At 42.3% G+C, this 16,249-nt stretch overlaps 1 protein-coding gene across 1 annotated transcript; it reads left to right on the top strand.

The window, feature by feature from the left end:
• Positions 1 to 1,119: 1,119 nt before the first annotated feature.
• Positions 1,120 to 16,019, top strand: LOC104462897 (myosin light chain kinase 3-like). The gene is made up of 11 exons (XM_010075046.1): positions 1,120 to 1,632; positions 5,033 to 5,123; positions 6,427 to 6,561; positions 6,661 to 6,865; positions 9,141 to 9,712; positions 11,508 to 11,613; positions 12,748 to 12,841; positions 13,145 to 13,254; positions 13,691 to 13,832; positions 14,867 to 14,937; positions 15,887 to 16,019. The coding sequence occupies exons 1-11, from the start codon at positions 1,120 to 1,122 to the stop codon at positions 16,017 to 16,019; spliced, it is 2,172 nt and encodes a 723-aa protein (XP_010073348.1).
• Positions 16,020 to 16,249: the final 230 nt, after the last annotated feature.

Raw genomic sequence — 16,249 nt, 5'->3', positions numbered from 1 at the left:
GTCCTGTCGCAGCAGGACTCCCATTGCAGCGGGATTTCCCCACTGCTTTCTCCCCCTGCTCTACGTACCTACAGCAGGGAAAAGGAACGTGGGAGGACCAGATGCAGCTGCTTGACACAACGTTGTGCCTGGCATGGGACAAACTGCCATCTATCTCGGTGTGCAGTTTGTCCTCTGTGGAAGAGGGCTGACTCTCGTTCCACGTTGTGCTGTAAGGACACATTGATCAATGTTTCTGAAGTGTTCAGAGCTGTGGCAGTGGGGCTTGTGCAGGTATGAAGTGACTACCTTTCTGTTCTGTAGGGACTGCTGTAATTTTTGTAGTAGACACACTGTGATTCAGAAGTGAAAGCAAGATAGTAACAAATCCTCTAAATAAGATTTATGATTTAATAATTTTGTTGCTAATAGTTGGACTAATCCTGCTGTGCCTTCATGAAGATTTTTTTTTTTCCTCTGTTCACTTTCATAGCCTGGGAGAAAGATTTAATTTTAGAAGTTTCAGTTGACAAAGCCATGCTGGTGCTAGATATGTATTTCAGATCCTTGTCATTGTGCCCTATTTTTAAATTCAAGTGCCAACCAACCTAAAGAGCACAGCCTGTGTCTATGCTGGGTGCTCTGCATCCAGGCTACAAAGCTGAATTTTTTCAAGCCTTAGCACCAGGCCACCAAATTTGCTTTTATATTTTTCCTGTTTAATGATCAGAAATACTCTAGCAAGTTCTTTTCATTATCACAGAACTAAAACAGATCATAAAAACAACCCTTTTCCCTCCAGAGGTCTGCGCAGGCATTGGCAATTGTTAAGATGCTTGCCTATCAACAGCCACTCGAGAAAGAATTTTAAATGGCTTTGTGACGTCAAGGAGGCCCAAGAAAATATAGTCTGGTGCCAAATTACCTCCATCATTGAAAGCACGCAGTAAGAAATAGATAACACAGAAATAAATCTTTTGTGCAGTAGCTATCTCATGATATGCTCTAGCGACTCCAATAAATTGAGGTTGTCTGGTGTAAGAATAGCTAAAGAAGATGAACATTCAGACCCTGATTTTTCTAATTTATTATTAATGAAAAGCCAACCTAATCTATCTGACATCCTGCTGTCTGGACAGAATGTCTGCGGGTAGCTTGGACCTTGCAGAGGGAAATGCCCCGACCAAGTTACAGCCTACAAAAGTGAACCATTTAAGTATGATGGACAAAAAACTGAGTCTCTTGAATGAAAAGGTGGACAAACTGTTGCATTTCCAAGAAGATCTGACAGGCAAACTTCAGCGAGTTAACAAAGGCATTGATGATGTAGAAAAAGGCATTAACAAGCTAACAATATCCCGAGCAGCTCCTGATGAGACAGATGCAATGAAAAAAGGGCTAAAGGTACCGGACAGTACTCACCAGACTGATATCCAGAGCATCTGCTCAGAAGTGTTGAAATTGATGAAAGCGGCCCAGCTAGATGCCTTGAAGCATAAGGAGAGGCTGACAAAGATAGAGAAAAGGGTTGATACACTGGATAAAGTTATTACATTTGTGGGAGAAGTATTAAAAAATTCTAAAGTAGTGGACTTCATTCTTAAAGGCATTGTGCCCTGGAAGAAGGGGAGTCTGCTGGAAATCCTTGTTGAGGTTGGTTTTGTTTTACTCTCTTCATGTTTTTATTTATGATGTAGTACAGCTTTAGGCTCTCCTGCTGATTTTTTGCATAACGTGTAATTCAGGTTTTCCTTTCAGTATTGCTGAAATACTGCTATGACCTTGGAGTTGTGAGGCTCAAAACAGTCTCATGTCTGAGGTTCCCAAAGTGTGCCATGCAATCCGGTAACACGTATGAGGAGCAGATTGCTAATGGAAAGGAAAATTCCGCTTCTACCAGTGCTTGAAGATCAGCAATGTCGTTCAAATTAGTGACTGACTGAGGCGGCAATGGAAAGTATGGCTAGCATACTGGAAGCATTTTTTGTTGGAAGAAGCTTTTATTTTGCCAGTTACTAAAACCTGTGCTGACTTATGGCCATATTACTGAGCAGATTTATGTGTCCTTAGACATCTAAGTTGTCTTTAGCTACATCTTTATGATGAAGCTGTAACTTTATCAACTCCATCAACCTTGTTCACTCCTCAAATCAAATAGTTCTTGTGTTTGCAAGTTCCTAGACATCATTGCTAAGCATTTCTTAATTATTGAGGACAGTGAGGCAGGAACAGGCAAGTCTGGCATGTAGTTGATAAGGTCTTTTGGAATCAATTAACCTTGTTTTTAAAAGTTACAGACATCTGGAATTGGTTTCAGCTAATGGGAGTTCTCAGTTTTCACTATGGCTTGTATCCCACAGTGGGGAAGAAAGGGGGAAAAAAATGCAAGAGTTGAAATGGGTTTGTTCATTCCAAGAATTTCTTTGTATGTAGAGGTGTGATTACAGTAAGGAGAACTTAGCTCAAATACAAATGTCAGTTTGTATCTTAATCCAAATAGTTTTCAGCAAAACTGTAAAATGTTTTGGTGGAAGGTACACCTAAACTTTTACAAGAACAGGGCAATGCTAGATGCTAGGATACCTTTTCAGATTTTCTGAATGTTCTCCTGGTCTCCCTTTTTAAGTGCCAAAGGCTGACAAGTGAGTTAGATGTATAGAGTTTCCATTAGTGTTGAGAACCATCAATCATACATTAGGTATCAATCTTAATTCTGGATAGGGATGAAGCTTGTACTTGCTTGCAGTTCTACAGATTTTTGGAGAAATTGAGAAATTTGATATGTTTTGGTTAAAGCTGCGCTGTTCCAAGTTACCGCCTGCAGTCCCTGCAGGGTGGCTGGAGACGGTTCCAGCCCTTTGTGGGGTTCACACCTGGGACTGAACTGGCAGCGCACAGGCTGCCAATGGCCAGGGGAAGAGGAGCAGGAAGATAATAAACTAATTTAATTTCCAGATTGTCAATTTCTAAGTGAAAAGAGCAGTAAAGAGGGATGTAAAAAAAGGGAGGTGATGTGAGGGATACTGGCGGAATGTTTCACATGGACTTGTGGCATACTGTGGGGATTAGTGGTCAGCTAGCGGCTATGCACTGCCCCCCCATCGGTGTGTGCAGATGGGGGAGCGGAGGAGGTCAGAGCTTCACCCAGGTTTTGTGGATAGATGGATGGGGACTGAGAGGTGAAATGACCTCCTGTTGGTGACCTGATGGACTAGGATGGGGCTGAGATCCCTGTCCCAGGCTCTGACTGCTGCCTTGGTTGTAGAACAGGCAGCGTGTGTTGGGCAAGCGGAAGGGTCTATGACTAACCCCAGTTTTGCATTTTGACCATCACTGTTCTCCTTTTTTGTTTCTGGTCATGAACAGCTTTTGAAATTGGAGCGTAAGGTCAGTTATAAGACCTGAAGATATGCCTATACTTTGATCACAGGCTGCTGAGTGATATTTGAACTAGGCTTGAATTAGCGGGGTAGCGTCTGTACGTGACCTAGCGGGGGTAACGTGGAGCAAGGCACGGGTGGATTTAAAAACAAATCAGCCTGCGCTGAGCCATGTGCTAACTTTGTTCTGTTTTCGCAGCCTGTTTTGTGATAGCACTGCAGACATGTCCAAAGAGCTCCACAGTTGCACAGGGGTTGCACACAAAAAGAATTTGCTACCTGCTTGTTTCTGTTTTCCAGCCTTTGCTGTTTTGTAACCGCGTGCTGCTTATCGCGGCGCTGGCTCGGCGCGTGGTTCCTCAGTACGGGGATGGGAGCGGGGAGGGCATGGTTTCATTTCTGGGTGAAGCTGTTTGATGGTATGACAGCATTCCAGGGATGACATGGGAATGCTTATGGAAGAAGTTTTGTAGGGTGGGAGTCAAATTAATAAAACACTATGAACTGAGCTTCATAGGATCCAAACCTCTAACTTCTTATTTAAAAAACAAGCAGACAGAAAAACCCACCAGCGTTAAACTGTCACCTATCCAAGGCTTTCTTTGCATGTAGGATTTTGCAAGAATAATGTTCCCCCTGGTCATTGTTGCAGGTTTGCTTAGAGCTGTAATAAAAATGGTAATGATTTTATTTTTTTTTACTAATTTTACTCTTTGTGTGTTTTGGTTTTGGGAAGGGATGGAGTTGGGGGGCTCTGTTTTGGAATCTGTATGTTTGGAGCATGAAATCCTTAACTGCTTTTACTAACAGATGAAGGGGCTGATTTGCCGCACTACTGTAATCAGAGTTATCTGCAGAACTATTTTAAATGTTGCTTATTGGCTTGTACAAATAAGGATAGGAGGCCGCTTGTCAGTAGATTTAACTATATGTCAATGAAGAAATATGTTACGTCTTTTCCTATTTTTGTGTAATGCTTTTTGATAAATATTATTTAGTTTTAGTTTGATTTCAAATGTATTGCTGTGTGAAGTGTTTTGTGGTGCTATTACAAAATATCCCTCCTTTGTGCTTTCTTAATCAGAGGAAGAAATTTCCTTAAAAATAAAAATCTGCTTCTGAAAGACAGTAAGTCCGTGTTTACCCAGGCTGAAGGTGACACGTGTAATGTGAAGTACATACACAAGAGTTACCATAAAGCTAGAGGCTCTTTCTTCATATCACCTCTGTCATAGCTCAGATCATAAAGCTTTAGATGCCTTGAGACAAATATATTAACAGTCTCTTTAGAGACATTGCTTATCTTTCAGTCTCCAGCCAAAAAGCAACAGAAATACAGTATTATTTATTTTTCTTATGTTTCACATGTCATGGTTGTTAATCAATATGAGTAAACATGACAGGAGGCAAAATCTCTGACAGGCAAAATTTTGGAAGGCAGTGAGCTAATGTATTATTCTGTGTCATCTCGTTTTAGGAGTATGCCTTTTGCTTGCCTGCAAAAGCAGGGAGAGATTGGAAGAAGGGAGTAAACACAGCAGTAACTACAAAATCAGATCAGAGGTGTTAGTGTCCATTTTACAGAGTCTGAATATGTACACAGTTGGAGGAACCTAGTGGGAAATAAACATTCTTGGCCATAACTGTTATTTGTGTGTTCCCCTCATTTTTAGGCCAAAGATAAGCCCGAGGAGAGTGGTGCAAAGCCTAAGCATGTGCTCAGCAACAGAGGAACCCAAACTGAAAGCAAGAAGCCTCTGGAAGGTATGTATCACTCCAGTCATGCTACAGCTTTGACTCCAGAATGTGAAGCAGACAAACTGGAAATTAATAGCCTGCTATTTCCCACTACCTGAATTACTCAAATGTAACTGAGTAACTTTGTCCACCAGTACTGGGAAAATACCGTTGTTCCCACCTCCTCTGCAAGATGAGCTGTCCCCTGGATCAAACTCCACAACGTGCTAGGAGATCAAGAAACTAAAAGCAGCACCTTTGGCTGCACAGGTTTTTTTTGCTTTGGAATTACACTGAGCTGAATTAAGAGAGCAAGACTTGTTCGGAGATACCACAATGGTAGTGGCAATATCACATAACAAACCTAATAAATTCTTTTCCCTTAACGTATCTGAACCAGCCCTCCCTCCTCCCCCTGCTCTCTGAAAAAGGGACATGTTGACATTGGGAATATCTCTTTTTGATCAGCAAGCTTCACTGCCATGTCAGAGCTAGGTTCCTATTTAGGCTGCATCTGTCAGAGCTTTGCCCTGCTGTATCCACTATTAATGCCTGTGGAGCTGCAGCAGGGGTGAATGTGATGTTGAGCAGGCCCTGTCATGCTCTTGTCTTCACAAATTGTCAGTGAATCCTTTAAATCATGGGCAATCCCCTTTTTAGCTTCATCATTTAGGAATTGACAGGAATAAAGCAGATGGTCACAATTCTGACTCACAGGCTGCACAGGGTTGTGAGCTCGCCTTGGCTGCTAGTGACCTGTGCGTGCTGAGTCCCCAAAGAAGTTACCCTGGACATTTCCACTGTTCATATTCTCAGCCGTTGTCACCAGAAGGGGCTGAAGGAGCTTCTTGTCCTTTTGTGGAAAATGCAAGAGGCACCGTCTCAAGCCCCAGTGTCCCTTGGCATGGTGTGCAGCATGTCTCTGCCCCTCTGGTCGGGCAGAGGGGGTGTGGGGTTCAGGAGCGTCCTGGACGGTCTGCCGTGCCTGAACTGCCACTTACATTTGTACACAGAGTCATTTCCGATTGTAGATGTAGTAAGCTTGAGCCTTGCAGGGTTTTTTTGTTTGCTTTATGGAAATGCAGGTTCAATCTGTAACACTGCTGGAAAGCCAGCAGAGCAGTTAAACCTCTGGTTAAGCCACGGGCACTGGTAATGGCTGTCTCAAGCCTGCTGGTGTAAAGATTTTAAACCTTCCAGGGGGTTTCTTGCTGCCTTTTCAGATGTATGTAACTTCACGGGTTATTTTGAATGGTGGGTTGCTTTATTTTCTCTCTGTTTTGCTGTCGCTTTTTTCAAGGATGGTTTATTAATGGCTTATTTTATTCAGAGACAAAATGTGGGAAAAAGCTGGATGCAAGCAAAGGAGCATGTGAGAAGGTGATTGCTGCTGGAGCTGTAGCCCACAAAGCTGACTCCAAACCCCAAGTTAAAGAGAGGACGGCGCAGCAGCAAGCAGTAGAAGGTGCTGGCAAAACACACAGCTCCAAGAGCTGTCAACAGCAAAAGGACGTTGGTGTCAAAGCTTTGAATCAACACAACGGTCTTCCCTTCGTAAATCAAGATCATGTAGGCAACCAAAATGTTCCTGCTAAAGCACACGATACGGACAGAGCCCCACGCCTAGATGAGTGCCACAAGCAGCTTGTTCATCAGAAACTCGGAGAGAATGAAAACAAACCTCCATTGTCGAGTGTGGCATCCAGGGAAGCTGTGCCCTCCACATCCCGGGCTATATCTGACACAGGGTGTGAAGTGACACATACCAGGTAATGGCCTTGTTGGTGGCTTTCTGTGTGATCTGAAACCATTTCATGTGTTAGAAGGAAAAAAAGGAAGGGCAGGTCAGTAAAGGAGGCAGCTCCTGCTGAGGCATGAGCCAGGGGAAGAACCAGCCATGCGAGGATAGGGGTGGTGGGACCTTACAAAGGGTTAAGGCAAAAACCTGAAAGCAGCAAGGGCCCTGTGTAAATCTCTGTGAAGCCAAGGAGCTGGAGGGCTGGGTGTATGGGAGATTTTTTATATGATTAAGGCTTTTGTGCATTAGAGATAGGAAGGTGACCACCCCAGTATAGCTCAAGTAGTTGGACATTTATAAACCACTCACTCCTTTCCAACTCCTCTGTTTCTATAACCCTGGGGGTGAAAGGAATCTGAGATCTTTACTAATATATGACAAAACCAAACAACTTGTTTCATTTGCTATCCTCCATGGTTTTGTGGGGTTTTTCATGCCTTGGTCACCTCAAGATATGACCAGATTGTTCATTTATTAATCTCTGTTAGCCTCATCTTTTCCTCATAGAGGTGTTTTATAATATGTCTTTCATAATCCATTTCCTTTTGAATTATATATTTAGGATTTGATTTTAATTCAATTTATTTACATGTAAAAAAACCCCACACAACATAAAACAACAAATGCCCACAACCAAAAAAAACCCTACCCACCAAACCCCAACAGATGGACATTCTGTGGCAAATTCTAGCTGCCATGCCTTCTCTGTCTGGGCTGGTGGATATAAAGTTGTTTATGTATGTGTGTATGTATGGGCGATAGACACACACACATACATATATATGTATGTTACTCTGTGTGTGGGATTTCCCCGTTGTTCATGTGTACAAATTGGTGTCTAAAACCTGGACAAGAACATGACGCTTCTGTTGTGTATGTGTACTCTGGTTTGAAAACTTTGAATTTGTAGCGGTATTTGTGAATATAGGGTGGACTCTTAAATCTGCATGGGTAATGTAAGTAAGTGTCTGCTGGAATTATGGGACTCTTTAAAAAAAAAAAGTGAATGAACTCTGGATGGGGGTGTGTGTGCCCTGAAGACTTTCGTTTGGGGAGGAGGGAGGCTGCCAGGTCACTGGAAGGCAGAGACCAGAGTAAACCCCAGGGGAAGCTGCAGCCTTTACCTGTTACGCTTTTGGGTGGGAAGTCACATGAGGGTGGTGAATGCATCTCTAAAATGAATGCAATTTAGGATGAAGTCTGTAAGCCCACACAGAAGTGTCAAAAGAACATTGTGTTCCCCTGCTTGGAGAAACGCCCAAGAGTCCTGCCCAGCTCAGGCTGTCTAGATAGCAGTGGGAGTGTTTGCTCAGAGCTGTGCTCAGCTGCCCTGTCCCTCCAGTGCGGCTGAGATTCACAGCACAACGCAGGGGTGGTAAAGGTGCTGAAAATGGTAAGGTCACTCCGCTGAAAGAGGCAATAACTTTTGAGAAAATGGAGTACATTCTCTCGTAGACGTCAGGAATTTTCTTTATGTGCTGTTGTATAAAATCTACTTTACAACTTCCCAAGTTGCAGTTCAGCCTTACTGAAATTGGGCTCTGTGCTCATGACAGTTGGAGCAGTAACAGTTGACTCAAAAATCATCATATTAATGTCTTTGATGGATTTTAGGAGCATAGAGAAATGGTTTTAACCCCTATTCTTTTTAGGCAACACAAGAAGAAGAAAAAAAAAATATTAAACTTTTCCAGTAGCTAGAATGCCATACGGAGTGAGAAAGTTTATGAAAGTTACAGTTTTAAAAGAAAGCTGTGGAAAGAATGCTGTCCCATCAGAAGACACACACAGATGTTGGAGTGTGCAAGTCAGCCAGCTGGAAGAGGGGTGGGATGGATGCAAACCTTTGGATTCGTAGAACCATGTGAGCAGTCAGACATGTAGATAATCAGGCAGTGATTTGTGAAGGCAGTCACTAACCCCTCTCTGTCCAGATGGGTGGTATTTATTAGACCAACTGTAATAGTTGCAAAAAGTAAGTAAGCTTTAAAATGTGGGATTATCACTTTGCAGTGTGAGACATTGTATTCAGCAGAAGGCAGGCATATGCACAGAAAAAGCATCAGTGTGTTTTTTGGTGCTCTTCCCTTAGTGCTGTGAGTATTTCCTCAGAGGATTGATATGGTTAGATTTCTTCAATACTGTAGAAATCTGTGGTTTCAGAAGTTTATAATTTTTTCTTCCCACACAAAGTTACAAAAGCAAGGCAAGCCGTCTGCATAAAATGTCAACTGTTTGCTCTGCAGGATATCCATCAATGTACATATGACTGAAATGAAAGAAAACATTGAGATGACCAAGGAAGGAAACTTAGGTGATGACAGCGGTAAAAGTCGCAAATTAAAATCTCCATCCTCCACCCCAGCAGAAGTGGAAGGAGTCAAACAGCTGCATGACAAACTAAAACTTCAACAGAGTCCTAAAAACGTCAGCACTGAGCCAAGCCAAGAAGTGAAAGGGGACGATAAGCAAAATGAACTTGCACCTCAAACAAGGAAGCAACAGCCATTGCTGAGCAAGCCCAAACCAGGCAAAAAGGCTGAAGAGAAATTGGATTTAAAATGCAAGGCTGTGACCTCACAGAATACCTCTGCAAAGGAGCCTACGAAAGATCCGGGAGTAGAAGTGAAAATCCATCAAGAAACAGCAAAAGCAGAAGAATCCCTGAGGGATGCCAGTTCTGAGAGGAGAGAATCTGAGTCTGCATCTTCAGGGGGAGGTGAAAATGATGCCTGTCAGTGTGCAGGAACGGCACCAGAGGAGGCCAGGTCATTGGAATCTAGCAAAGAGCTTCCCGTGGAGGATGAAATGATCATTGGTAAGTTGCTTGCGGTTACTCTTGGAAACTTTTACACTGAGATTTTTGTGCTACCTGTGTGTGTTATATACAATATACACAATATAAATATAATATATACAATAATATTTGGAACAGTGCTCAGTCGACTAATGTCTTGCAGTTCAAGAGCGTTTACCTAAATGCCATGGGTGCCTTTTACTATATAAATAACAAGTGAGTTAACATTCGTACAAATTCTTTTAATAGTAATTTTTGGGAAAAAAAGTTCCTTTAAAATAAAATGGGGCGAAGCATGAGTAATTTTGAAAAAAATCCATTTTTGTTAGATTAAGCATTTGTTCCTTAAGGTAGAGTATGCAAACCGGGTATGCTTTAGCAGCTGTGGACTGGAGGTGCAGGGAGCAGCGAAATATTGCAGGAGGAGTATCTTGCTGTGGTCCCTGTTGTGGTGTTGGCCATAGATCTCTTCTTGGTTACCATGTGAACAGCGGATTGCATCATTTCAGGGAGCAATCTCTCCTGGCAGCACAGATATTTGTATGTCCCAGAAAGTACGTACACGGGCAGATGTCCTGACCTGGATCTGGCTTTCTCAGCAGTGGCTGGAGATGAGTTGAATGTGTGTTAAATTGCAGCCTAGGATATCTGGAGATTAATTGTAAAATTGGTTTGCGTGGGGGACAGCAAAAGTGGGTTTATGGAAGCATTACCTTAGAAAAACTTGGATGTTAAGTGTATCATGGTTAACTGTTGTAGCTTCTCAGGAACTGATTGAGCTTAATAGTTGTAATGTTAATGTTTGCAGCTTTAACTTGGACGTTATCTGCAAAAGTCTTGCTGCTAGGAGAAATTCCTGATTTTACCAGTAACTGTCATCGTTTATCAGTGCTGTATATTTGTGCTGGTCTTTTCAGCTGCCAAATAATGATTGAAAGAAGATCCAGTGTAATTCCTTCAAACTTCTAGGTATTTTTTTCAGGTGACCTCTTCTGTTAACGCGTAAACTAAGATGTTTTTGCTAAAGGTGTCCAGTGGGTTTACTGTTTTAAAAAAAAACAGGGTTGAGATTTAGGAAGTGGGATCCTGTTCTCAGTTCTGTGCCTTTATTCTTCATCTGTAAAAGGCTGTTAGCAGTAGAAGTCCCTCACTTGAAGTAACAGAGAGATTTTGGGTATTTTCAGCACCTCCCTTCTTACAGCTAGCTGCAAATGCAATGGTGACTTTACTTGCATGCCACTCTAAAAATAGTGAAGGAATTGCGTGCTTAATGCTATCCAGATATTTCAGTGCTTGTCTGAATTCCAGTAGAAGAAAAAATGATAGCGTCTTAGAGGAACATGAAGCAAAGAGAAAAGACGGGAGAAAGGGCAGCACACTTTAATATAAAGTCGTGGTTTGAGCGTTTGCGTGAGCAGCGCACTGGCAGCAGCCGGAGGCCGGCTTGTCCAGGCCTTTGTGTTGGCCCTGGTGCTTCTCCCTCAGAGCCCCACCGCCCCGGGAGCACCAAGGATGTGGTACGGGAGGGGGGAACCACCTGTGTGTCCGTGTTTGTGGTCCTGCCTCTGCGCCAGCAATGTCTGTCTGAGAAACTGGGCTCGTCTCTTGATGAAGGCGGGCTGAGCACAAGGGTATGGTTTTGTGGAGCTGTGGATACTGGGAGCACAGAAGGCAGTTGAGAATTCTCCTTACACTTCACAAACATGAGAAGGTGATGTGCATGTCCTGTGGGTTGACATCGTTGGTGTGAGGGAGGTGGAACTGCGTGCAGTGGTGTGGCAGAAACATCTCAGTGACCAGCTTGTCTCCTCTTTAGATGACAGCCCTTCTCCTCCGGCTCCTTTCGAACACCGCATAGTGAGTGTCAAGCAAACAGAGCTGACAATGTGCTACTCGGTGTGTCATCACGAGGTGCTGGGGGGGTGAGTATCCCTGGCCCTGATGCTGTACTGCGGGTGGTGGCTAAGGCATGGAGAAATGCAGCTGGCTGGAGAGCTAGAGTTATCGTTTTCAGATGGCTCCAAGGTGTGCGTGGGTGAGGCATGTACCAGCCCATTGCAGGCAGTGTGAGCAGGCTCATCCGTCAGACCTTTTGGGCTATCATAGTTGCTGGGCTCTTTGTATCAACCTTCTGTTGATTTGGTGATGTGTGGGGGGGCTGTCCCTTAGATGGACGGTTTCTGCGCCAGTTCCATTTTCAGACGCCTGACTGTGATCTCGGATGACTGTTTTTTGCATTTGTTATCATAATCCTGGCCACAGCTGGTGCCATGAGAAAAACCTGTAACCTTCAGGCAGGCAGATCCAGAGCATTTGAAGTCAGCAAAGCCCGTTAGGTCAGGTGGCTTCCAAAATCTTTTTTCCGTGCTGGACTGCACGTTAAAGAAAACTAAGGGAGAAGTTATAATTATTTTGACCTTACATTTAGTTTTTCACTCACAGGAAGTCTGCAGCTGCTTTAGCTTTTGTATTCTCATATCCCTACTCATCTGACAAGAAGGTTTGATTTACAGTTTGATCCAAGTACAAATATGGCTTAATAAGTATAAGCCTGATGATGCAAGAGCAGAGAAGATGGTGTTTAGAAATCATCCCCAGGGGCATTAATGTCTCTGGGTGACATGGGGGAGAATTTACAGCACACGAGAAATGCAGTCTGTGGAGTGGCTACAGTTACTGGTCTTATAGTCACTTAAAAAGTTATGAGATCAGGACAGAAATATCCTTGTTAATATACCCACGAACGCATCACTGAAGGACAGCAAGCGGGTACAGTTACAGAACTGAAAAAGAATATCATCAGGTCGTCATACCGCAGTGAAATGTAGTAATATGAAGGGGGCATAATATTTTAATGTAAGCATTGGACAGCTGGCTGGAAAGATAAAACTAATCCTTCATAAGCTGAGAGAAAGAGGAGATTCATGCTGCTGGCCACCTGATTCTGTTCACTTTGTACTGTGCTATTTTTAATCAACGGTAAGAATAGTTGTATGAAAAGTCTCCGTGGTGAGCTGTGCTGAGCCCGTTTCCCATCTTTTCCTTGGTATCAACAGGGGGCGTTTTGGGCAAGTTCACAAGTGCACAGAAATATCGACTGGTCTCAACCTGGCAGCCAAGATCATAAAAGTGAAAGGAGCAAAAGAGAAGGTAGCTGTGTTGCTGTGAACCCACGTGAGCAGGCGCTGAGCCTGGCCCTATTGCGAGCACCTTAACGCCACCGCCCTGAATCAGCCCACAAGAGGCACCTTGTCATTGAGTGGTATCAAATATTGTAAAATCTGTCACAGCTTGGTCTTTGCATGAATGTTTGTCATCTCCCACATTTGTGATTAAACCTTCTGTCCACATGAGACCTGTGGTGTAGCTGTTATCTACGAACAATTGCATTTGAATATGTTGGAATTTAAGGAGCACATTTTGCTCATTTTTTGTTAATTTGTTATTTTTCAGGAGGAAGTAAAAAATGAAATTAACGTCATGAACCAATTAAATCATGTGAATCTGATCCAGCTTTATGATGCTTTTGAAGCCAAAAATAATATCACTCTGATCATGGAATAGTAAGTTTAAATGATTTCAGGAATTGTCAGATGTTTGGGATTTCTCAGGTGACTAAAGGAAATTGGGAATGATAATTCTGAGGGGTGAAGAAGACTTGGGTGGTTTCCCAGCCTAAGAGAGAGTTGATTTCACTTTTGGAGGGGAAAAAAAAGTTTTAAAGGTAATTTCTTCAGGTTAAAATTTACATATTTGGGAAGATTACAGTTTAAACAAATGGCATCCCCCAAAAATGTTAGTGACAACTTTTCCATTTTTGTTTTTAGATTGATACTTAATTTCACACTCAGAAATAAGTTTTTTGAAGTCATTGAGATTATTGACATGCTTTATACTGGATGTGTTGTTACGACCATTGCCTAAGTCCCCAGCTTGGAAATAAATAGAGCTAATGGGGAATTTTAGGATTTTTAACACTTTTCTACGTCAAAATTTTAGTCTTGATGGTGGTGAATTATTTGACCGGATCACAGATGAAAACTACAGTCTAACGGAGCTGGATGCAATCCTATTTACCAAACAGATCTGTGAAGGAGTCCACTACTTGCACCAGCACTATATACTCCATTTAGATCTGAAGGTCAGTAGTTCATACTCTCCTCTCTTTAGTGATGCTGTGGTTTGTACCACCAGAGAGTCTCTAATGACAAGAGTAATTTCTCATTTTATGGATTTATGCCATAAAGGAATAGACTTAATTCAATAGTCACAATGAATGGAGCTCCAGAGATGCATTACTTTTTTTTCCATGTCTATTCGGTAGCTTGCTTGGAATAGTGAAACGAGCAGGGTTCTGTGCTTTTGCCTGTCTTAAATCAGAAGCTTTTCATTCTGTGTGGAATTAAACAGTGCCTTGTCGTTAATAAGAAACCCCACCCAACCCCCTCTTTGGTTAGAAGTGCCTCCAGTCTTCCCCCCACACCCCCTGCCCCCCGCCTTCTAACTGGGGTCAAATACCTCTTCAGTCGTCTTCCTATCGTTTGTACTTTTTTCTGCCTGGAACTGAACTGCAGTAAATTGACCATGTTTTCCTAATAGCCCCTTAATAACTGATCTTTTTCAACAGAAAAACCAACAGTTTTTTTTCCCCTGATTGTTTATACAGTGCATTACACAAATGATACTAGACCTGGTTGGCCTGTAGACCGTTTGGCAGTTATGATAAATTTGGGCACCATCGTCCCCCCTGTCCCTGCCTTGAAAAATATTATTTTTGCCTTCATGGGCAAACCAAATAATGCATTTGACATGTTTCTTGTTGGTTTTTATGGAGTTACTTTTATACTTAAGGAGTAAATCCAGTGGGTAAGCCTCAACCATCAGACTGACTCTACTGTTTTACACGGGGAGCCTTTCCATTTCAAAATCTGTTTGTTACCTATGGTGAAATACAGGAATACTGTTGTACAGGAACAGAAGTTATATGGGAGGTCCAAACCCAAACCTTTCACTAGCTCAGTATGCCAGTCCAATCCTTCTCTCCCATGATAGGAATAGAAGGAAAAGTATTATAGTAAAAATTATGATTAAAATATCTGAGATTTTTATACTCTTTTGCTAGATCTGTCTCTCAGTTATACATTTAACTCAAAATACCCTCTTTTCTTTTTGCAGCCTGAAAACATCCTATGTGTAAATCACACAGGAAACCAGATTAAAATTATTGATTTTGGATTAGCAAGGAGGTAAGAGTTCACTTATGAATTTATTAAAAACAAACAAACAAACAAAACCCCAAACCAAAAGAAACCCACAACCCTCTGACATATTTTTGGTAGTTTTTGGGGGGGTTTTAATGTATTTTGATGGCTCCAAAGTAATTCTGCTATGTGAATGAGCTAAGCGGTATGCTGCTGCTGGCATGAGTTTTCTGCTGAGTGCATTATTATCTAATTACTTTTTCCAAATAACGTTTCTGTTGGATAAAGCTGCACTACTGTTCTAATTATCTCAAAATTATTCCCCCTGTAAGCTTTTACTCTGGGGACTCTATGAAGGCTCTCAGAGACTTCTTGACTGCTGGGTTTTACTGTGCAGGTTTAAGTTGTGGAAATTATCTGCTAAACTCTATGTAGAGAAGTTGATTGAAGGGGAGGGGAAAAAAACCCAAATATGTTTGAGCCATCCCATGTGAAAGAAGAAATATGGACTCTTCTCCATTCTTTTACTTTGTTCACACAAGTTTGTTAACGGAAAGCTATGGGAGCATGAGTCAATTCCCTTAGAATAAAAAGGAATGACTCTTCTTAGTATAACAGTAAACCACCAAAATTTCTCTTTCTTGTAAACCCTTTGAGGCTTTTGTTAAGCCAAAATCTGGTACATTCATGCATATATGTACCTCTGTGTGTGTGTATCTGTCCAAGGACTTTTAGAAGTATTTTATGAAAACAGAAATGGATACATTGAGTTTTGTTTTGTTTTGTTTTTTTTTTTAAGTTGGGAGGGTAAAGATGCAAAATTCTGCTAAAGCAGTTTTGAAAACAATATATTCCAGGAAATAGACACATAAAAGCAATGCTCTGATGGTTTGTTCTGTGTATACACAGATGTAACTCCATGTAAAGCCATGCCTTGGTTTTTACAAACGTGAGATGTGTTCCCAGCAGTGATGTCTCTCTCTTTCCTGTAAAGGTACAAACCTCGTGAGAAGCTGAAGGTTAATTTTGGAACTCCAGAGTTCTTGGCTCCTGAAGTGGTGAACTATGACTTTGTTTCCTACCCAACAGACATGTGGAGTGTAGGCGTCATCACGTATATGTTGTGAGTAGCCCTGTGAGGGGCCGTGGCGATGGCACCAGAGGCTCTGCCCGAGCACACCAGTGGGGGTACCCGCAGGGCAGGGATGCAGCCGCCCCTGAGCCCATCTGGCTGTGACTCCTCCTCATTCATTCTGTTAAAAACCCCAGCCTTTAATGTAAAGGCACCTTGCTGTGTGTACAAAGTCTCTAAACAACAAATAATCCTTTTGATAAATATGTAAATGTTTTCTCCCTT

Source organism: Pterocles gutturalis, unplaced genomic scaffold, assembly GCF_000699245.1.
Source record: "Pterocles gutturalis isolate BGI_N339 unplaced genomic scaffold, ASM69924v1 scaffold5297, whole genome shotgun sequence".
In the NCBI taxonomy this organism is placed as follows: domain Eukaryota; kingdom Metazoa; phylum Chordata; class Aves; order Pterocliformes; family Pteroclidae; genus Pterocles; species Pterocles gutturalis.
The sequence above is the reverse complement of the archived record's forward strand: the minus strand, read 5'-3'. Positions and strand labels throughout refer to the sequence as shown.

What these genes read in the sequence shown, in the direction of transcription:
- LOC104462897 (XM_010075046.1), top strand. Translation starts at nt 1,120, where the DNA reads ATGTCTGCGGGTAGCTTGGACCTTGCAGAGGGAAATGCCCCGACCAAG. An exon ending in TGTGAAGTGACACATACCAG is followed by an intron (nt 6,866 to 9,140) that starts GTAATGGCCTTG and finishes TTTGCTCTGCAG; the next exon opens with GATATCCATCAATGTACATA. An exon ending in TGAAAGGAGCAAAAGAGAAG is followed by an intron (nt 12,842 to 13,144) that starts GTAGCTGTGTTG and finishes GTTATTTTTCAG; the next exon opens with GAGGAAGTAAAAAATGAAAT.